Source organism: Temnothorax curvispinosus, unplaced genomic scaffold (genome assembly GCF_003070985.1).
Source record: "Temnothorax curvispinosus isolate PA1 unplaced genomic scaffold, ASM307098v1 QBEX01015990.1, whole genome shotgun sequence".
Taxonomy (NCBI): Eukaryota; Metazoa; Arthropoda; class Insecta; order Hymenoptera; family Formicidae; genus Temnothorax; species Temnothorax curvispinosus.
The window spans coordinates 1-21998 of record NW_020225770.1 but is presented as its reverse complement, the minus strand read 5'-3'; the positions used below and the strand labels follow the sequence as shown (position 1 = coordinate 21998).

At 41.8% G+C, this 21998-nt stretch overlaps 3 protein-coding genes across 3 annotated transcripts in view; all 3 read left to right on the top strand.

The window, feature by feature from the left end:
* Positions 1 to 17137, top strand: part of LOC112466194 (serine-rich adhesin for platelets-like) — a 25774-nt gene extending 8637 nt beyond the window's left edge. The window contains exons 2-16 of the mRNA XM_025034147.1: positions 2803 to 2863; positions 7484 to 7666; positions 8213 to 8472; positions 8686 to 8940; positions 9030 to 9215; positions 9398 to 9663; positions 9963 to 10411; positions 10591 to 10713; positions 10982 to 11431; positions 11668 to 11956; positions 12084 to 12272; positions 12335 to 12418; positions 12504 to 12569; positions 12723 to 12803; positions 12881 to 17137. Of these exons, the coding sequence (XP_024889915.1) occupies positions 2803 to 2863; positions 7484 to 7666; positions 8213 to 8472; positions 8686 to 8940; positions 9030 to 9215; positions 9398 to 9663; positions 9963 to 10411; positions 10591 to 10713; positions 10982 to 11431; positions 11668 to 11956; positions 12084 to 12272; positions 12335 to 12418; positions 12504 to 12569; positions 12723 to 12803; positions 12881 to 16355 (6417 nt within the window). The 3' untranslated portion in view covers positions 16356 to 17137. The remainder of the gene's footprint in view (positions 1 to 2802; positions 2864 to 7483; positions 7667 to 8212; positions 8473 to 8685; positions 8941 to 9029; positions 9216 to 9397; positions 9664 to 9962; positions 10412 to 10590; positions 10714 to 10981; positions 11432 to 11667; positions 11957 to 12083; positions 12273 to 12334; positions 12419 to 12503; positions 12570 to 12722; positions 12804 to 12880) is intronic.
* Positions 16553 to 18181, top strand: LOC112466192. Its single transcript, XM_025034145.1, has 3 exons — positions 16553 to 16557; positions 17042 to 18125; positions 18173 to 18181. Exons 1-3 carry the CDS (start codon positions 16553 to 16555, stop codon positions 18179 to 18181), a joined length of 1098 nt encoding a protein of 365 aa, XP_024889913.1.
* Positions 18134 to 21992, top strand: LOC112466195 (mucin-22-like). The gene has a single exon (XM_025034148.1). It carries the CDS (start codon positions 18324 to 18326, stop codon positions 21837 to 21839), a length of 3516 nt encoding a protein of 1171 aa, XP_024889916.1. The 5' UTR covers positions 18134 to 18323; the 3' UTR covers positions 21840 to 21992.
* The last annotated feature ends 6 nt before the right edge of the window (positions 21993 to 21998 follow it).

Sequence of the window (21998 nt, the reverse complement as noted above, 5' to 3'; positions counted from 1 at the left end):
ATTCAGCTGCATACGCGTATAGCATATCCACGACCGGAGTTGCATACCTGCACGTCTTACTCGTTGCAAGAACCTTTCTTCTCGATTATGTGCACCAAGAGATTCTCGGTGAGCTCGCACACAAACAAGCTAAATGAACGCTTGCCGAGCAGCGAGCTGCATTAAATCGTACGTAAGTAAATTAACTTTGACCCAGTACTTATGTACTTATGCACTGGGTCAAAGTTAATTAATTGCTTCACGCTAAAGCGAAAAGTTGCTTGCAGTTTCTTTACTGAACTGAAATTATTATCCCAGTTTGGAATAATAATGCATAGTATAATAAATAAAACAAGATTTAACGTATATTATTCGTATTATAGTACAGTTGACGTACATTTATGTCGCGAATATGATAAATAAAATTGAAATAGTGATACAAATAAAATTTTCAACAGAATTTCGTACGATTTAATTTCTCTCATTGATTCCCGCTTGTATATCTCCGGGCTTGTGATTACGAGAAACAAAAAATGATCGGATTCCCGAGTTCGGATCCTTTCACCGAAGCGTAAGATAATTTTTGCGAAATTTAACATGAGAAATCGTTTAAGAGTCAAACGATGGTAATGGCGTCCGGCGGTGGGACGCCGCGCCGGTAGCGAATCGTGCGTCGAAAGCACGACGAGAACTTCCGTTCCGGTTACGAAACTCCCAGAAAGTCCAGCAATGACCAGCCTCGGCCGTGTTTGCCGGTCGCCGGACGATCGACGTACGCGCGCGTGTGCGTACTGATACGCAGCGGCGCGAAGAACGCGAACGTATAATCGCTCGAGGCTCTCCCTTGAATCGCCCGTACCCGCTTTCCAAGGATCCCGGCATCGTAGAAAGTTATTTGACATTTAGAGGGGCCCCGGGAGTTTTTTGACCCACCCCGCGCGTGCATGCCACAGCCGCGCGCCGCCGCGTGCGCGAGCTATTACTCCGGGGAGGTAGCACACGTGCTCGCGCGAGGACGGTTCGCAACGAGACGGACGAGATGATTATCAGGTCCCCCGCGGTTGCAGAAATGTAACGTGCGATGTAACACACTGGACTGCAGTGACTGCACCTTATGAACGGACGGGGACAGAATATTCGCGCCGTACTGTAATTATCTTAATTGAAGACCAGCCACCAGTGGCTCATTATGTATTACATCGAGCACTGATAACATTTACATTTAAATTTTAAACTTTGTTTAATTTGCATACACCGCGCGAATTACATTTCTCCTTTTTAAAAACTACGAATATATTTAACTTCTACATACATCAGAAATCGCAAAGTTATACGTTCAAATTATCAGAAACGACGGATATCTATGGTGGAATATCTTCGTAAATTAATCTTGGTATTAAGTATCTATTAAGACGAGAAACGCAGTTAAAATTAATTTAAGAGATTTTCATTGTCTATTTATTTCCTCGAGGTTTTGCGCGTCTCGAACTTCTGTGGATTGTGACTTCGAAACTACTCGATGCCTCGTTAAAGCGTTCGCAATGGCCGTTAATTTCTTGTTTAATGTCTGCGAATGTCGAAAGGATATCCGATAGTTACTCCGACTCCGTTTAACGTCTCGAGATGTTGTAAGTTTCGCCGCAATCAGAGGAAAGGACCAATTAAGAATAAGTCATCGCGCGCTCGCGGCTGCCTTTCCGCGAGAGGTGCGCCGCCGCGGCCTCGGAATTTCTGTCCGTCTCATTAAACGAATTGGGAATTTCCGGGGTCCACGGAGGCGCGTTAATTGTTATCACGACAGAACGGGCGGCGCTACACGTTAATGTAACGCGAAACTCGCCGCCCGAAACGCCGCGAGAAAGTCGCGCCGCGTTCTTTCTTCTTGCTTTCTCTTTGCACGCCCATTATGTAACGAGGAGCGGTCGTCCGCGTTTGTCCATGTGTGTCGTTGGACGCCATTCATTCCGTCCCGATGTATATCATCGATCTTTATTAATCCCGGCATATCGGGAGAGCCGCCCGCGCGATTCGCATTAACCGAGCCGAGCTATGGGAACAAGTGCATCGTCGCGTCGTGCACTTTACATTTCTGCGTTACATAAGCGGTTACAAGCGGAACCGGCATTCGGTGCAACGCGTAACACCGAGATAGATAGATATATTTTATACGGCTGCTGGGCTTTAATTCACGCATCTCACGGGGGCTGTGAATGCACCGTGAATGCACCGCGAATGCACCGTGAATGAATTAGATTTCTCGATTCCCAGGGATACGTGCATCGCTTATTTGATTCCCAGGATACGCGCACATTACTTAAACTTGTAAAATAGTTTAAGAGATACAAAAAGATTGTAATTAACATATGTACATTACTTTAAATATATTATGTGTGTATAATAATATTAAATATGTATAAATAACTCTTACGATTAGTTTAAAATTTATTGCAACGCGAGTGAAAGCTTCGTCATTTTGTCAAGAATTTTTTTATCTTAAATTTTTATTTGTTGTATAAAATGTTAGGGATATTTTTATGTTTATTAACTGTCTTTATTTCATTTTTATGTTAGTACATTATCGATAATGCAAACTTTCTAACGTTAACTGCATCTCGGCACTTATTAATGAAGTCACCAGCTATTATACCGTTGACTCTCTACCGATTCGTTTGCCAAATACGCGATGAGATCGAACGCTACCAAAGTTGCGACGAACTCGCTATGAATTAATTATTTACGCGAGACTCTCACTTTGACATATTGTATTATACGTCTCCGGCGACGATGAATTATTAATGAGACGCACCATTTTTCCCGTTGCAGGAGGTGCGAGCGGCGTCGCTGATTCTCTGCTTGGGAATTCTGTTCGCGATGATACAAGATGGTAAGTCTTTCGCAATTTTCCTATAAGAGTAATTCTCCATTAAAAAAAAAAACAGTTAAAATTTAATATCTGGATTTTTCAAATTACATACAGAAAATTGAGTACATCTTTCAACTATTCGATTCTATATGATTTCGATTTCAAGTCGACTTTCTTTTAGCAAACATTTAATAATTCGCGATTTTTTCTGGCTAAAACATTTTTAAAAGTCAATAATTGTCCAGATTGAATTTCTTTTAAAATATTGCTTACCTGACTCCTTCCGATCTTCGAGAAGCACCTCGTATAATTACGCAGGCTGGATTCGGGGAGCGCGCTATTAGCGCTATTTGCTTGTTCTATCCTTGTTTTACACCTGATGAGCGATAAAGACAGAATGATGCAATAGCGCTAATAGCGCGCTCTTCGAATGCAGCCGCAGTAGCCAGTAGCGACAGCAAATGAAATTTTACGCCAAATATAAAAGTATTACGTAAAATAACGGCAGCCGGGCTTTACGTGGTACCGGAAAAGTGACACTTATGGATGTTAAAAATAAATTATAGCTTGCAATAAACTTCGAAGAGCGCTTGTGCACCGTCAATGTAAACCTTCATCTTGCGAAACAAACTGCGAGGCTGCATTTATCCGAATCCCCGGCATTTATCTGCTTGGTGTATTCTGGAAGCGAAACAATATAATCGTTTCCACGCTGCACGAGAGCAATCGGCACCGCAACCGTGAGCGAGCGAATTGGAATGGGACACGCGAAGAAAACGAAAGGGTCTCTCGGATAGCTCGTAAAGTACTAGTTTTTCCAGCTGTCTGGACGGCCGTTCGCTTTCCCGCAAAAGTCCCAGGAAAAGATCGAAAGTTTCACCGCGAAGACTTGTTATTACAGGCTCGACTCTTTTGCGGATGTTCTTGAAACAAGGAGTTACATCTAATTGAACGTTCGATTTTTTTTGTAACATCTGCAAATTCATTGGCGTTAACTATGTTCCGATAAAAGTCAGAAAAATTAGCATAGAAATTACTTTTTGTATAATACGTTATGTGTGTGCACTCTTTAAGAGATTATTCGATTATTGAAATAAATTTCGTTTATATAAAATCTTAATCCCAGATCCCGAATTCAAATTTACTCTTACGTACTTTAGATATTTAATGAAAAATTGCAAAAAATTTTGAACATTCCTATATATTCTTGTTAAGAAAATGTCGGTTTTTCTCTTAATTTGATCGAGGAATCTGTTATCGGAACAAAACCAAAATTATTGTGGAACTATTGTATAGACAATAGCTCTTCTAATGAATGCTTAATATTTTTTAATCATTTAAAATAAATATCTTATATTTTATCTTTTTTATTGCTATATAAAGATAAATTAATAATATCAAAAAACAGTAGCCAACTACTTTCTTTCACAAAACAACTTTAAGACAATTTAAAATAGATTTAAAACAATTGGTAAGATATACGGGAAACATATCATTGAATATTATAATTTTTATGTTCGAAAGTTTCTCGCCGTTAACGCTCTCACGCGATCATTTAAACTTCGTAAAGAATTATAGTTAACATTCCCATAAATCGCGCGAAGAAGCTGTAACATTTTTCACAATGGACAATAATGCCCGAGAACGAGCGATAATACGGGGAGACTTCCACCTTGCGATGTTTATGCGCTTTCAATAACTCGGCGCTTTCCACATCGCGATTAAGGTACAGAGCCACGACGTGGATTTTTCTCATATTTGACGGGCAAATCCGGAAAAACGCGCGATCACGAGCAAGCGCGGAGATCGCGGGTCTCTTGCTCGATATTATCTACGCTATTATGTATCGCGGTTTAATACCATTATGCCGTTCGTATAATGCCGATATATGTGTACAGCGTGGGACTGTTACGAGTATACTCTCTTGGTGGGCGTTATTGCGGTGAAAGAGAATCTCGAGCGTTTCAGTATCGCGGTGATCTTTGCTGGGCGGGTGGAGGTAATGGGGTTTACATATTAAAGATTCGATACGACGTGTTGTATCTAACACGAACATGGATTTCAAAGGCTCCGATTAATGCAAGTGATATATTCTTGACGAATTTTATTATATTTGCGCGACTTCGTTGTTGTGTCCGAAATATTGATATGATTATTTAATGCTATTTCTGCTGTTTCCTACTTGATCCATTTCATAATTAAGATAAGAAAAAAATGTGATTTGTCGATATTGCTCCTAAAGTTTTTAAATTTCGTAACATTATCTATTTCATGTAGATTTATAAAGTATGAAAAAAAATGGAAAAAACCTTGAAAGAGCAATCTACAGAGGAACTCGATTCTTTATATGTAAAATAATTACTTTAGATTAGAAGTGGATACTTATTTGTACTAAAAATAAAAATGTACAATATAAACTGCAACTAGGTCGTACATATTACGTATTTTTACTGCAATTTTCATTTTTCCTATTTTTTGAAAGTATAATCTCTAGTTTATAACACACTGGTTTGTCAGTCATAATTAATTTATAATCAATCATTATGTATATCATAGTTAAAACGATAAAATTTAACTTTCCTTTAACTTCACAAATTATATATAACATATATATCCTTTAATTTGATCACGCGGGCGTATAGATCTTCCGATTAAACTCCGATGAAATCGCACCGGTCGCGGTTAGATCTCGATATTCATCGCCCGAGGATACTCGTCGACCTCGCTAAAGTGTCGCCTAGTCCTCCTGGTCAGGGTCAAGTAGCAAGACTTAATTTACAGGCACCGCTCGCAGCATTGTTCCCACACGATGTTCGGCCTCGTTTCACGCACGATCGGTGAAAGCACGATCGGATAATTCGCGGACGACTCGAAAGTATCTCCTTGCATGTATAACCGAACGAACGCGGACTCCCGGCGCGCACCGTCAAAGTCAGCCTTCGTGGGCGATTATGCGCGTGCGAAGCAGGGCAACGAGATGCATACCTCTCGCCGTGCATAGATACACGCATTCGGCTAATTAACCGCTCGGACGGCTAGCGGGAAACAATATCCGTCTCGTAATACTATCTCTCACTTTCGCAATTGCCATTTTCGATCGGGTTACGTGTGGATCATCGTAACGTTTCGTTGAAGGAAGTTGGATTAACTGTAATGATATCCTAGATAATCTGATCCAATTCATATAATCGCAGGGTTATAGGAACTCCTTATTTTGCGTTACGGAAGATTGATTATTATCACCAGAAAAATCTTAATTCTGGAGATTAGCTTTTACAAAAAATAATCTAAAAAATAATACTAAAGTAATGGAATTAGATATTTTGCTTTCTGTGTAAAATGATGTTTTGAGAATTAATTGATGCAAAAATATTGAAATGTCAGAACCAACACGATTTTAACACATTAGACTATAATTTTACTTACATCTTAAATTGATCTTCCATTATTTATTAGAATCCATCATGTTGTTATCATAACTGCATACATATTTCAAGAAAATTACTGTCTTTATAATAGAAGTTCATGCTTTTTAAAGAAGACGTGATAAATCCTAGAAGAGTACATCTAATTTTGCGTTTGTGCTAAATTTTTATCAAAATTGATTACATTTTCTACCGTAAATCATACATAACCGCCGTATCTTTTTCTCAGTCGGAAAGTTTAGCCGGGTGTCAGACATGCGTTTTAAGAGCCACGTCGGCTACGCGAGTTGAAGCCGAAGCCGCGACGCTATTTCTTCGCGTGCATAAACGAAAGTCCAATCGCGTGTCAATTTCTCCCCGTGGCAGCGTTTTCTCTCGCGGCCGTTTTACGCGTTCTCCCCGCGTTCGTGGCTCGCGAGTGTGCGCTTCAATGCGAACGTAAAGAAGCACGTCCGGAACACGCGTGCATTTAATTTACGATCTCGCAGACGCACATGCATTTAGCGGTCGCGGTGAAAACGTGATCGGCACGCGCGAACATGCGGGCCGCGCTGCTATTGTGGAGGTGACAATCGGAGAGCGAGATTTTTCGCGGCTCAGAGCGCGAAACTGAATGCGCCAGGATGCACATCTGCCGTAGCTGTCTCTTCATTCAATAGATCTCCATTGAAAGCTGAAGAGCAGTCGCCCGTGCATGTATGAACAAAGCGACCTCGTTTCTCCCTCTTTCTGTATATAGGGAGACGCCAAACAAAAGATTAAAGAATATCTTAATAACTATAAAGGAATTATTTTACATATGTAATACAGTCTAATTTGTTATTTGTGTAAATACTATCTTTAAGTCTGTTGAGTCAATATTATATTTATTAAATCAACTATTGTGAATCTACTTAAGTAATTTTTAAATCTAACTATTAGTGGTATATTGCTGATTGATAGTAATACATTGCTGACTTAAAATTAATTTTAAATCTGACTATTAGTAGTACATTGCTGATTGATAGCAATACATTACTGATGATTAATGATCAGCAATGACTTGGTTTATTTATACTTATTTTATGTATACGCTTTAAAAAATTGTTACAATTATTTAGTGACATAGAAATGTAAAAAGTCAACTTTTTATATTTAAAAAATAAGCAAAATGCATCTAGAAATTCCCTTAGAAAAGATATTTTTTTGTACTTATTATCGTATTTTTATCTTTTAGGAATCGCCGAACGCAGAATTGTCTGTTATTACACGAATTGGTCGGTGTACCGGCCCGGCACGGCGAAATTCTCTCCTCAAAACATAAATCCATATCTGTGCACTCACCTGATATACGCGTTCGGAGGTTTCACGAAGGAAAACGCGCTAAGACCGTTCGACAAATATCAAGACATCGAGAAAGGTAGCATAAAAATATGCGATATCTATTACAAGATTTTTGTTGAACTTCATTATTAATTTATCGGAGACTGCAGCCTTAGCAATTGTAATCCAACATTACAGCCTTATTAGCAAGATAATAATTACTTGTTTATCGAGGACATTCGTATCGATAGCGATTAAAATTAACAATTTTATCGACTAACTGTTAATCGTCAATTCAAATTCGTTTTATTAATGTCCAAATTTTATTACAAATAATGACTTATGACTCAATTGTTCAGGAAATTGAAGAGTAAATGTCAAATGCCTCTTAAGTATTAAAAATGTTATTTTCAATCGCAATGAAAACTACTTCTAACTGTACATCTGTTATATCTAAATATAAGATCTTACGCCTCTTACATTTAGTTTAGAGTGCTCGGCTGTTTAGTGTCTCAAGTTGTCTAACTAGATTGCACCAGATTGCACTAGATTGCACTAGATTGACAAACTCCAAACACATCATCTTTGATGACTTAGCCTGATATTTAACTTTCACTCTTCAATAAACGCGCTCGCTCGACAGGCGGATACGCCAAGTTTACGGGTTTGAAGACCTACAATAAGAACTTGAAGACGATGCTGGCGATCGGCGGCTGGAACGAGGGCTCCAGCAGATTTTCACCGATGGTGGCCGATCCGGCGAGACGGCGGGAGTTCGTCAAGAACGCCGTCAAGTTCCTCAGGCAAAATCATTTCGACGGCCTCGATCTCGACTGGGAGTATCCGGCATTTAGAGACGGCGGAAAGCCGCGAGATAAGGACAATTACGCCGACTTGGTGCAGGTAGATATGTCTCAATCGTTTCTTATCGCCGCGCGGAAAGGATATGAAATTTCTTGCAAAAGTCTCTCAGCGAACCAAAAAGGAACACGTTATAAAGATTCACAGATATAAGAAACATGGATACGTGCAGAACGATAAGAAAAAAACGCTTGTAATTTTGCCTCAATCAGCAGGAATCATTGCCAATTAAAATAATTAATTGCGAATTGACAGGAACTTCGCGAGGAGTTCGAGCGAGAGTCCTCGAAGACCGGAAGATCGAGATTGTTGCTGTCGATGGCGATGCCCGCCGGCGTCGAATACATCGACAAGGGTTACGATGTACCGAGGCTCAACGATTACTTGGACTTCATTAATCTACTCTCTTACGACTATCACTCGGCGTACGAACCCGCTGTCAATCATCATTCGCCGTTGTATCCACTGGAGGAGAACAATGAGTACAATTACGATGCGGAATTGACTATCGTGAGAGCTTACTCGTCAAGGTCTTATAATTATCGCTTGAACAGATCAGTCATTATAGTAACGCGTCCTCTCGTTTGTGTGTCTAACAGGATTATACAATCACTCATCTCCTGGAGAAAGGTGCGTCCGCGGATAAGATCGTTCTTGGAATACCAACGTACGGTCGGTCGTACACGTTGTTCAACCAAGATGCAACCGAGCTTGGATCACCCGCGGATGGTCCAGGCACCGAGGGAGAGGCCACTCGAGAGAAGGGCTATCTTGCCTATTATGAGGTAAACTTTATCGTACACACACACACATACATACGCGCAAAGTATTTTTTTATGTATATTACACAGTGCGACGTTAACATGATACATAGAATTTATAAAAACGCATATATTAGGAATTATGTACATCCAATTATTTATATACATATAAACAGAATTAAAAATTTGAACATTCAATTTTTAAGATTTGCGAGAGTATAGCGGAATCCGACGAGTGGGAAGTCGTTCAACCAAATCCCAAAGCCATGGGACCGTATGCCTTCAAAGGCAATCAATGGGTAGGGTACGATGACGAGGACATAGTCAAACTGAAAGCTCACTACGTGAACGAGAAGAAGTTGGGAGGCATCATGTTCTGGTCGATAGACAACGACGATTTCCGCGGCAAGTGCCACGGTCGACCTTATCCATTAATCGAGGCTGCCAAAGAAGCGTTGCTTACGGATAATAGGTAACAATTGAAGAGCGATTGAGCATGTAATATTATAAAAAATATCAAAAATTGTCAGAAATGGCATTCTAAGCTATAATTATCATTATTAGTATGTTAACACGATATTATCGTTATCATTAGTTTTGTTGCAACTTTAATATCTAAAGACATTAAATTAATAAATGATAAAACATAAAACACCGATTTCTCTAATGTAATTCGGAATATTATTTCTGGATCTTGATATATTTTATCTCCATTAGTAATTTAGTAGTATTAAATTAGAGATATTGATTGTTATTACTATTATTATGTAGCAGGAATACGATCGACAAAACGAAGTCAATAGACAGCCGGAAGAAGACTCGCACTCAAAGCAACACTCGTAAGTCGAGCACGAGCAGTCGAAGAAGTACAACTACATCAGCTCCGATCACCACCAAACGCGTGTCCTCTTCAAGACCAAAACACCGTTTTATTTCGCAAGCGAGCAAGGAGGAACAAGAAGATCGAGAGGTATCGAGGAGATCGTACGATCCGTCATCGGAAGAGGACACGGAGGGTAGAAACACCGTGAGAGTCACTGAGAAAATCGAACGACCGAAGAATCGAAACAGGAGTAAAACGAGAAGCGGTGCTACCGATCGCAGCACCCGTAGAAAGCCATCCAGACGTAAGGAGCAGAGCAAGACTGGCGAGAATGAGGAATCCCCGAGCAACAAGCTAACGACTCCTGAGCCACCAACCACTCCCGATCCAGGAACCGGTGAGTTTCTGTGAGAAAATAATCTCGGGACACAAAACGCGTTTTAACGTATTTTTAACAATCGATTGATTGAGAGCTCTTAAATGTTTTGGAATATTTAAAATTTAATAAAGTTATAACAAAGGAAAAAAATTTCTCTTACTGTATAAAATTACGAACCGCTGGTTTGCTCTTTATAGACTTTAAATGCGAGGACGAAGGCTTTTTCCCGCATCCTCGAGATTGCAAGAAGTACTTCTGGTGTCTCGACAGTGGTCCCAGTGGACTTGGCGTGGTTGCGCATCAGTTCACCTGTCCTTCAGGTAATTTTATTTTACTATAAGTAATTTTGATTACGTTTTTACCTTTAACGCTAATTCAACTCTATGAGGAAAGAAGGGAATACTTAATACGAAATTTCGGCACATAAATCAGAAATTTAAATAAATAAAAATAAATAAAAAAAAATAAATAAAAAAAATTAGATTTTTTAATCATCCGTAGTTTTAGTATCTCCGTTTATTGCTAGATCCCCGATTAGAATAGAAATCTTTGACTCGTTCGTCAACAGCATCTTTTGGGCTTTCGTAGGATTGGTATTCAACAAAGGAGCGGACTCTTGCGATTATCCACGCAACGTGATTTGTCCCAAAGCGTTGAAAGCATCAATTGTCTCGACCACCAGATCGCCCATTACGGCCGCGACAAGCCGAACAACTTATTTGCACAGCACAACTACCGCAAAGGCGGAATCGGAAGAATACGATTCGGAGGAAGATTATGACGAGATCGAGGAAAGCGAGGAAGAGGAAGAGGAAGAGGAGGAGGAGGAGGAGGAGAAGGAGAAAATAAAGGAAGAACCGAAGACTACCACGACGGCGAAACCACTCGTGTATAAAACACTCACCAGAAATAGACCAAGTACGACCACTACTACGACAACCACATCGAAACCAAGCGAACCGGAGAGAATCATCGATAGCGAAGACGAGGAGGATCCGAAGGTGATCAAGGAACTCATCGATCTCATAAAAAAGGCCGGCAAGTATAAGTTTGCTAAGCATTATATGTAACTACAAAGTATGTTTCTGATAATTTTATAACGTTAACACATCCTCTGTAATTATCATAATAACTTTTATAGTTTTAATATTTTTTCTTTTATATTATCTCTTATGTAACGTACTTCTATATAATATTTTTTATCTCTTTTGTCTCTAAGAAATCTCTTATAATATATTTTATAATAAATAATTTTTCGAATTCTTTGATTTTAGGCGGAATAGAAGAGTTGGAAAAGCAATTGCTACTTCAAGAGAAGAATTCGGACTCGATCAGGTCGAGTAGCGAAAGCGTTACGCCAGCTACGATTAGTCGTAGTTTGTACGAGCGTGTATTAAGTCGCCAAGCGAGCAGAATCGGTAATCGGCCCATATTATCGTCCTCGGAAACTAGTTACGTGAACGGGCCGGGAAGAGCACAGTTCGAAGGCTTGGACGATATTCCCGAAGTGAAGAGTCTCAGGCGATCGGAGAAACCTCAATACGTCACCATCGAGAGGTCCAAGTTAGTCACCTCTTTGTTTATTAGCAAAAAAATATACTTTTTCTATTAACTGTATTTAACATTATCACTTTCTTTGTCAATTGTATTTATTAAGATCGATTAATTTCCATCATGATTTATATATTAGATCGGTCACGAAAGGATCTTCCTCGGAGAACGAAGATATTGATGAAGAGGAAGAAAGTGACAACACTGACGTAGCTTCTTCCGAGGAGAAAACCGTCAGCAATCCGTTGGAAGGTAGCTCGTCTGCGCAGCGAGTGACGCCAAGTTACGTAAATATTCGACGAACTCGACTTTCCACCACGACGTCTAGGTAAGATAATTGAGAGAACAATTAATTTTTATCTCATATCTCTCACGACATGAAATTTTCAGAACCGAGAACGACGTGGAAGGGAAAGAGATAGAAATCGAGGAGGAAAGACCGACTCGCAGACGACGACCGTACGTTTCTTCGAAGTAAATATATTTTTTTATTTTATTCGCGTTCCGTTCTATTAAAAACATATTAACAATTTTTTAATATGACGTAATGTTTTTTTAGACAACAAGATAATGAAGCAAGTTCTGAAACGCCTAAACTTTTTCGAAATCGTAGTTCGGGTTTCAGGTATAAGAAAATAAGTTTGCAAAACATTCAATATAATATAATATATAACATAATATAATTATATAATATCTAAGTATATATTATATCATAGTATATTATCTTATTATACTTTTACGAGATTTAATTTTTATCTCTTCATTATAACAATTTCAGGAAATCAGAGAAGAGGAACGATTCGAAAAGCACGGATCGATCAGCAGAGAAAGATAATGATTCATCAACAACCAAATCTAGGTTCCTATACATAATTTGTTTTTATAAAACATTTTACTATATTACTATACATTTCACGTTCTTACTTAATTTTTCAGGTACACCAACGTACAAAGGTTCAGAAGTACTACTTTGAAAACTTCGGAGGATTTGTCTAGCACAGTACCTTTATCGGAGGTCACCAGCGAGACTATTTCACCGACGAGACCAGAAGAGAATCCTGAAGTACCCAGGACAACAGCTAGTACGACCGCATCGTTGCCAACGACGCCTGCAGCGACCACTTCGACCTCCACCGAGATCATCACCGTGATCAGCGTCGAGCCGCCGGAAAACTCATCAAGCGTCAGTCCTAAAGCAAACATCGGCTCCACCACTGACTCGGTGAAACTGGTGGAAGATTCGGCAACGGAGATCCTGTTCACAACGTTGCCAGCAGCTAGCAGCAGTTCAAGCCAATCGACAACGACGACAACGACGACGTTGGCGAGTAGACCGACGATCGCCGTGGTGTCACAACCGCGACCGTTCGGTTTCACCAGACGAAGATCTGGTTCATCGGAAGCGACGACGACAGCGACGGCGACGACCCCGTTAAGCAGGTCCAAGGTGAGTATTTCGTCGCGAAATCCTACGCGTCCATCCAGCCCGGTTCAGGGGCGAGTTCGATCAAGGACGAGACCGACCAACCGAGTTACCGAGGAGGAGTCGGTGGATCAAGTAAACGCTCCACGCGCGGAGGCTTCTACGTCCAGGAGCAGGGAACTTAGCAGATCGCGCAGTAGGGGATCCAGCAGGTACATCCCGTCGTCGAGATCAAGAACGCAGGACGTTTCCACGAATTCCGTTCCCGGTTCCAGGACTAGAGAAAGAGGCAGGACAACAGGTTCGACGACCGTCAGCACAGCCACCAGCGATGACCTCAGGAGAAGATATCGGAGACCTAACAGAGTCAACAGCACAGTAGAATCCACCAAACCCAACGAATTGGACGAAAGTTCGATAGTCAGAATAACGCAAGGCAGTTCTAGGAGAAACTCGTTGTTTCGATCGCGATCCGATCACAGCAGTGACGAGGAGAACGATAAGATAACGAACATCAGGGTCTTCAGGAAGCCAACTGTTAATCGCGAGTTATACGACAGGACGAAGTATACGAGGAAGAGGAACAACGTGGAAGAGCCGGCGCAAAAAGTGAATGACGAATCGAACCAGGAACACACCGATAAGATCGAGGGAAACGATTTGCTGAACAGCGTCGATCAATCAACCGCTACGGTTGATTCCGTCATCGAATCGAACACCATCCAACCGATCTACACTGTGAAACCGATCGTACAAATTGGCGTGACGACTGTATCTAGTAACAAAGTGGATTATACGAGTGACCGACCTGAGGATGCTGTAGCCACGACGACTGCTCACATCGAAGCTCACGAATTTAATCCCGATTTGGTGACAATCGTTTCTACCGGACGTACCGTTGATGCGGAAAAGACATCGATAGCGCCAAGAAAACGAAAGGTTCTGCTACGAAGGAGACCGATATCATCGAGCACAGCTGCCAACATTATTGAAACAGAAGAAGAGGAAAGACCTCAGGTGTCTCACAGACGAAAAGTGATAAAACGTAAACGCCCGTCTCAAGACACTTCATCGACATCGCTTGAAGTTTCCCTCGAAGAAGAAAAGGTTTCGAAGTTTCTTCTAGAAACGACAACTCCGATGGGAAGCGATAAAAGTGTTGACAAATCGACAGCTGCTACAGTTATTCTGAGCAAAAATGCCGAAGAATCGACGATCGCTACTGGTTTAACCGGATTTACGAGAGAAATGGAAGATTCGACTCCAACTATCACGGAAACCACCTTGTCCACCGATAACAACGCTGATGGTTTCACGAAGGTTACTTTGGAGACTCCCGCGACTGAAACCACGACGATATCAGGCGAGGAAACTACAGATGTTCTCAGCACCGCCACTATATCGACGATTAACACGGACGCCGACGAAGTTCGTCAGTCGACGATTGAAATAGGTGCTGAAACTACTACGATGGAATCAACGCTGGCGACAGCCACGGTTTACAACACTGAAAGCAATACGTTTCTGGAAGATACGTTGTTACCGTTTACCGAAAACCTGCCCACTACTCGCGTGCAAATAATCACCACATCGCCCACGTCAGATTCAGCCACTACTCGCGCACAAGCGACTACCACGCCGTTCACGATTCGGATTCTCGAATCAGATCCGTTATCGGCCGCAAAATCGAGCTTCGAGTCGAGATACGCGCGTAAGAAGTTTATTCGCAAGAGTCCTGCATCGTCTTCGGGGAACGCGACCAATCGATATCCTGCGTTATCGTCGACAGAAAACAGCAGCCTCGAGGTTCTCTCAAGACGCAGGAACAACTTGTTCAATCGACGTCATCCGGTTTCTTCTACCACCGCCAACACACTTCGCGATGATCTGAAGTATCAGGAAGAGAAAGAAGAGGATATAGATAGCGGATCCCGCGACTTGGCTAGACAGGACGTTGCAGAAGATACGACCTTGAAGAGCAAGTCGATTTCGACGAATGGTTTTTCAGATGACTTCGCAGAATTCTGGAAATATTATACTACAAATTCGTTAAGAGGCCAAACGAACTACCCTTCAGTCCGTGTCGAGGATGTTGAAGATCACAAAGTCGCGAGAACGGAGCACGCAGAAGATAATACGTATCAATTGACATCGATTGCCACTCGCGGACCCGAGGTTCGGTCGCGATACAAGGTTCCCATAATTTTGAAAAGGCCATTCGACCCTGAGGAGGCTTTGTCGCCCAGGCGATATCCTCCGTTAGACTCCGCGCCCGAAGAATCTGAAGAGACACCGGAAACGAGGGAGGCGAGGCGCAGGCAATCCGGCCTCCGGCAGCCGCGAACGCGTTACAAACTTCTAGACCGGGAAAACGTCAAAATCGACGAAGAAACTACGTTGCCGAGTCCGGAATCCACGAGCACCTGGCAATATTTCAGAACGCGCTCGTACCCAAGACGTTCGTCGTCGACCAGCACGGAAGCGACGGTCACGGAGACCCTGATACCGGCGAAGAAATTCGATTACGTCGCGGATGCCTTTTATCGGAAGCAGCAGTCGCTGAGAACAACGACGCCGAGAAGCAGTGATTCTCTTGACTCGCAGAACCTGATTGATCCATTTTACATACGTGCCACGACGGTGAAGCCGTCCGTCACCAGGTTGGTGACCTCGGTAACCGAGTCCGGCACTACGGAGCGGCAGAAGATCCTCATCAAGACCAAGTACTCGTCGCTGACGTCGACCACGAGGATACCAGCGGATCAGTTTCCCCCAACGACCCCGTTGTCAGTTTCAGTGACTGGAGCCGACGACGACGAGTCCGCCAACGAAATTCGTCAGGGTGTCGAGCGGTCCACTCTGCCGATCGAGAGCGAGTTTAATTATCGTTACGATGGTCGATTCACTACGGAATCTCACGAGTCCTCGACCATCGAGATCGAGTCGGTGTTCAGCAACCTGATCGCCGGCAAGAGCTCCGCGAAGTAGTAGTATACAAATGTCGTTATTAATCATCGACGTGGTCAACGTCGATAATGTACATAGACTCAGCCATTAATTAATTAAGAAGCCAATTCCGATCGCCGATTTGTCGGAGAGATTGTTAAAGAGTTAGTAGACGTCTGAACGTCACTAATGTAAATATAGTAATTATAACGAGCTTAATTATATTTAAGATTGCTCTAATGAGGTGAGACATTAAACAAATGCGACTACATGAATCAAAAGGAACGACAAGGACTCGCTATAGCTCACGACGACCGACGACCGAATAATCGTCTTCACGCATCATCCTCACATCATCAATAATGACGTATCATAACGAACCTTCTTCTCCCACTTACTCAGAGGAACTCTTGACTGAAACCTCTGATAACTCTCTTGATGATGTACTTCTACTTATATCAATCACAAATACAATCATCATTAAACGCTATCGATGACCCAGGATGACTCCTTATTATCCAAATTAACGCAGCAAGCAAGACACGTTCGCGGCGCTTCAATAGATAACTAGAGAATTCCCCCTCTTCACGTTCCCTCTTTTCTCTTCCAAGACTGGCGCAGCTCACGCACAGACAGAAAGACAGAAAGAAGGAGACTGCAAAGAAACACACTATGGAGGGAAAGGGAAAGGAGAAAGAGAGAGATCCCTGGGGATCTCCGCATTAAAGCGCGGTGCATTGTTCTGATTTTCAGGTCGCCGATTCGGAAACTATCAGGCTGCCGACCCTAAAGGAACTGATCGGCTATCCTACGACTTACTATGACGATCGTACCACCACGACGTCGTCGTCCGTACTCTTGCACTTGCTGCGTAACGACGTGGACAACGACATTAGCCGGCAGAACGTCGAAGAGTCGTTGAGAGGAGCAGACGAGTCGCAAGACGGCGATAAAAAGATCGCCCAGTTATCGGGAGGCGTGTTCGAAGAAACCGGCGATTCGTGGCTGCAGCAAGCCTCAGAGAACAAAGCAAGATCTCGCGCTCCAAGAATGGAAGACATTGCAAACTTTGATGAGCGACTTTCAGTCACAAACACTATTCAGGGGGACGAAAATAATCGAAAGACGTTTACGACCTCGATCTATTTGAAGCCGACGACAATGCGCGGCATTCCACTTGCCAGTCTGATTCGAAGCCCGGTAATACATGGGTTTTATATCACCAGAAGCGATAATAATTTACCATCGTCGATATTGGCGGATAGTTCTACGCCATCTTACATGACGACCGACACTCCCGGCGAACAACAGCCGGAAACTACTTTAATTTCTGATATTTCTACGACCGATGAGACTGTCACTGTCGCTTATAATGATCGGATCAAATCGGGACCTAATGCTCTCGATTACAACGTAAGTGATATCGTTAATGACAAAGGCGACAGTCGCGAAGAGAAGTATTCCACGCCCAGTTCTTCAGAGATCTTCTCAAAAGATTCTTATGCTGAAAATCTTTCGAATCACGAAAAGTCTGACTTAATTACAACTCCTATCGACAGACCAGCATCCAAAAGAGGAAAATCGCGTAACTTCGATCGTACAACGCCTCTTTCCAACTCTTATGTCGCATCCTCGACAACGCCGACAAGACGAAGAATCGTCCTCGCTGTGAGCAGATACAATGAAGCCACTAGTCCGTTGTGGACAGGCAGACGTATAGTGGCAAAGAAAAGAAACAGAACCACTGTCTCGCCGATCAAGGATGCCATAAGACAAACTGAGAGCGATTCTATTCGTGTCGCAACGAGCACCGTAAGAAACGCTTCTCTAACTAAGTCCGCTTCGACTTTGATTTCAAGGAGGCGTAAACTTCCCACGACTTCGCCGATTCCTTCAATCGTGCCTGATTCCACGGCATCTCCTGAGGTTTCAAACGTTCACAATAATCTTGAAAATTCTAACAACACAAAAACCGAAGATCCAGAAAGCCACGCAACTGTAGAAGCAGCGATGACTTTGACGAACTCGATAATCACGGCGACACCTTCAATCTCAAAAATCATTTCGACAATAAATGATCCCACTGCTGACATTTCAATATTCTCAGATGATCCTACAGCCATGACGGTTTCTGCAGTCGCAAACGTGTCTATTACGACCGCACCGTCGACGGTCGCGGTTGCAAAAGGGCCAGCAGTTACAACTCACGCTACAATCGCGACTACAAGTATTGGAGTTGAAACTACTTCTCTGAATTACTCCATAACTGATAATCCAACAATCGAGAATACAAACGCAATTCTGACTGATTCAGCAGTTACGACTGCGCTTGCAGCAAGCACTGAAACTGAGATTACTTCTACAAATGTAAATGTAGTTCCAGAGACTGCGCAAACAGTCGCAAATGATCCTGTAACCGAATCTACAGCAAATACCGGAATCGAAACTACATCCATGATGACAGATTATTCTACATTCATGATACCAGATATTGCTGATGCGCAGGAAATTGCAACTGAGTCTGCGACTACGCAAATTATAAACGCTGATATTGGTGTTATTTCCACAATTGCAAATTATTCCGCAGTCACAATTCCAACAACTATAGATATGCACGATGTTATGACTGATGCAATCTCGATCACAGATGCGAATACTGAAATTGAAACAACTTCCACGATTGGAAATTATTCCACATTTACTACTACAGCAATTAAGAATACTACGACAATTCCTGTTACTACAATTCCCGTTGCTACAACTGCTTCGCCATTAACAACGGTTATTTCTTCAACTGTGAACACGCAACATATACATGCTACTGCACCTATGACAACGAGTAATCCCGCAGATGCAAATACCGTAACTGCAGACATAATTACGACTACACCTCTTAGTGTAATAATTCCAACGATTACCGACCTTAACGTAACTACGACGTTCGCAAATGCGAATATTCCTTCTACTTTTGCAATTAGCGAGACCTCGCCAACCATGATTCAGTCTAGTTCTGTGACTTCGTCCAAAGCTCCCATCACGAGCACAGTCATAACTTCGACGAATTCGGCTGTTCCCACAACTTTAACAACCGAATCTTCTACGATACATCTCACAAATCCAAATAATCTTGATATTAGCAGCAATTCCGAGGTATTAGCCGTCACCGCAACTGCAGAGTCTACTCAAACTACTGAAATTCCCACGACATTTGAAATATTTACCTCGACAGCGACCACATTTCCAAAGTCTCTTTATAGTACGAATTTCGAACCATCGTCAATTGTAACAGCTGCATTGTCGTCAACCCAAGGGGACAAAAGTTTCTTTACACCAAAGGTCACTCAAACTCCTTCAACCCTCCTTTCGGTCGCAACATCAATTGCTGACAAAGAGACCGTGGCTTTAAAAAGATCTACAACTTCTGCGACGATTACGACAAATCCCACAGTTCGAACAACTACGAATGCTTATAACGCAGATTCTGTACAAGCAACGAGTGAGGAGTCCACAACTGCAAAAATGAAGATAGTATCTGAGGAAACTACTTTAAAAGCTATAGAAAATCGAAAACAAAATCAAACGACTTCGGAACTCGACACAACTAATTATCAATCCAGTCAGAAAACGGCCAGACGTCGCGTCCTAAATCGAACGAACAATTGGCTTGGAAGTCCTGTAACATTGCACAGGACTAATCAATATTCTCGACATCGAGTTGCGTATCGCGGACGACCACGAAGACCTCCTACTTATATTTCTTCTTCGAACATGATCGAGAATAATCATAGAAGAAGAATCATGCAAAAGAAAATCAGAGTTAATTCTGAAGCGTTCAATAGCACTGTCAATAGACCTGATCAGGATATTGTTGATGTTCAGAATACTACTGAAGATACCGTTGCGTATGACCAAGTGCAAAATGTAAGAAGAATGAAAGTTGTATTGAAAAGAATTAAGGAAAAAGTCGAGGAAAAAACGACTACCATTCTACCCATAAAAGAATCTACTGCTATTGAGAATGAAATGCTTCATGTTTATTATGAGAATGAAAATAGTGAAGAAAAACAAAATATTACACTGAAAAAGATAAAACAAGAAAGCTTGACGAAAGAAACCAGTACCAATTCTAGTTCTGTTAATGACAGCTCTCCAGATAATTCTCAAAGTAATCTTCATGTGGCCGAAGATCTTTCTGAAGTAGATAAATCGAGAAAAATAATGAAAGATGTTAGATCTCAATCCGAAGAAAAAAATTCAAGCGATAAAGCAAATGCAGATTCTGATTCTATCAATACAAATCTACAAGGCAATTTTCCAAAAAGTCCTTACGCAGAAAAGAATCTTCCCAATAAAAGGATTACAGGAAGAAGAATGAGAGTTGTATTAAAGAGCGTCAGGCCTAAATCTGAGGAAAAAGATTCCACAATTGACGAAACAAATGTGGAATCTGATTCTACCGATAAAAGTCTTCAAAATAATCTTTCAAATGACGTTAACTTAAGTCAGAATTTTTCTAATGAGGAAAAAACAAGAAGAAGAATGAGAGTTGTATTGAAAAGAATTAAGTCTAAATCCGAGGAAGAGGAGACAAAGACGGAAGAAACCAGTACAGAATATGATTCTGCTAATGAAAGTCTTCAAGGCACTTTTTCAAATAATTTTTACAGCGCTAAGAATTTTCCCGTTGAATACAAGACCAGAAGAAGAATGAGAGTTGTATTAAAGAGCGTCAAACCTAAGTCCGAGGGAAAAAATTCGACAGCTGAAGAAACGACTGTAGATTCGGATTCTACCGATGAAAATCTTCATGGTACTCTTTCGAATAAGAATCTTCCCGTCGAATCTTCTTCTGGAACCAGAAGAAGAACGAGAGTTGTATTGAAGAGCGTCAAGCTTAAGTCTGAGAAAGGGAATTCAACAGTCGAAGAAACGAGTGTAGATCCTGATTCTACTAATAACAATCTTCAAGGTACTTTTCTAAATAATTCTCGCAGAGGTAAAAATCTTCCCGTCGAAACCAAAAGACGAATGAGAGTTATATTGAAAAGCGTCAAACCTAAATCCGAAGAAAGGAACTCAACAATCGATGAGACGAGTGTAAATTCTGATTCTACCGATCTTCAAGGCAGTTTTTCAAGTAACCTTCACGTGAACGAAAATCTTTCCGATGAAGAAGAGGCACGAGGAAGAACGGAAGTTGTATTGAAGAGCGTCAAACTTAAATCCAAGGAAGGAGACTCAGTAGCCGAAGAAACAAGTGTGGATTCCGATTTTGCTAAAAAAGATCCTCAAGTACTCTACACGTACAGTACGTTTCATTTTTCAAGTAATCTTCATGCGGGCGACAATCTTCCTGACGAGGAAAAGAAGCATTCTAAGCATTCCGAGGAAAAGGAGGCGGTGACCAAACGGCCGGAAGACACGGAGCCGCAAACCACGAGGACGTCTGTTCCGGTCGAGGAGGACACTGATCGACCCTCGCTCGAGGTCAGTGCAGCTTTAAGTCGAAGACCCACTTTGCCTTGATAACACGTTGTACTTTCTTGATCGCATGTTGCTCTAACAAAACGGAAACGAAAGAACAAAACGCTGCAAAAGATTAATGAGGGACCCTAGTAGAACTGACTTACTACTGCGAATACCACCGCCTCTTCTTGACGCTAACCAAAAGACCTCTCGAAGCAT

What these genes read in the sequence shown, in the direction of transcription:
- LOC112466195 (XM_025034148.1), top strand. Translation starts at nt 18,324, where the DNA reads ATGACTTTGACGAACTCGATAATCACGGCGACACCTTCAATCTCAAAA.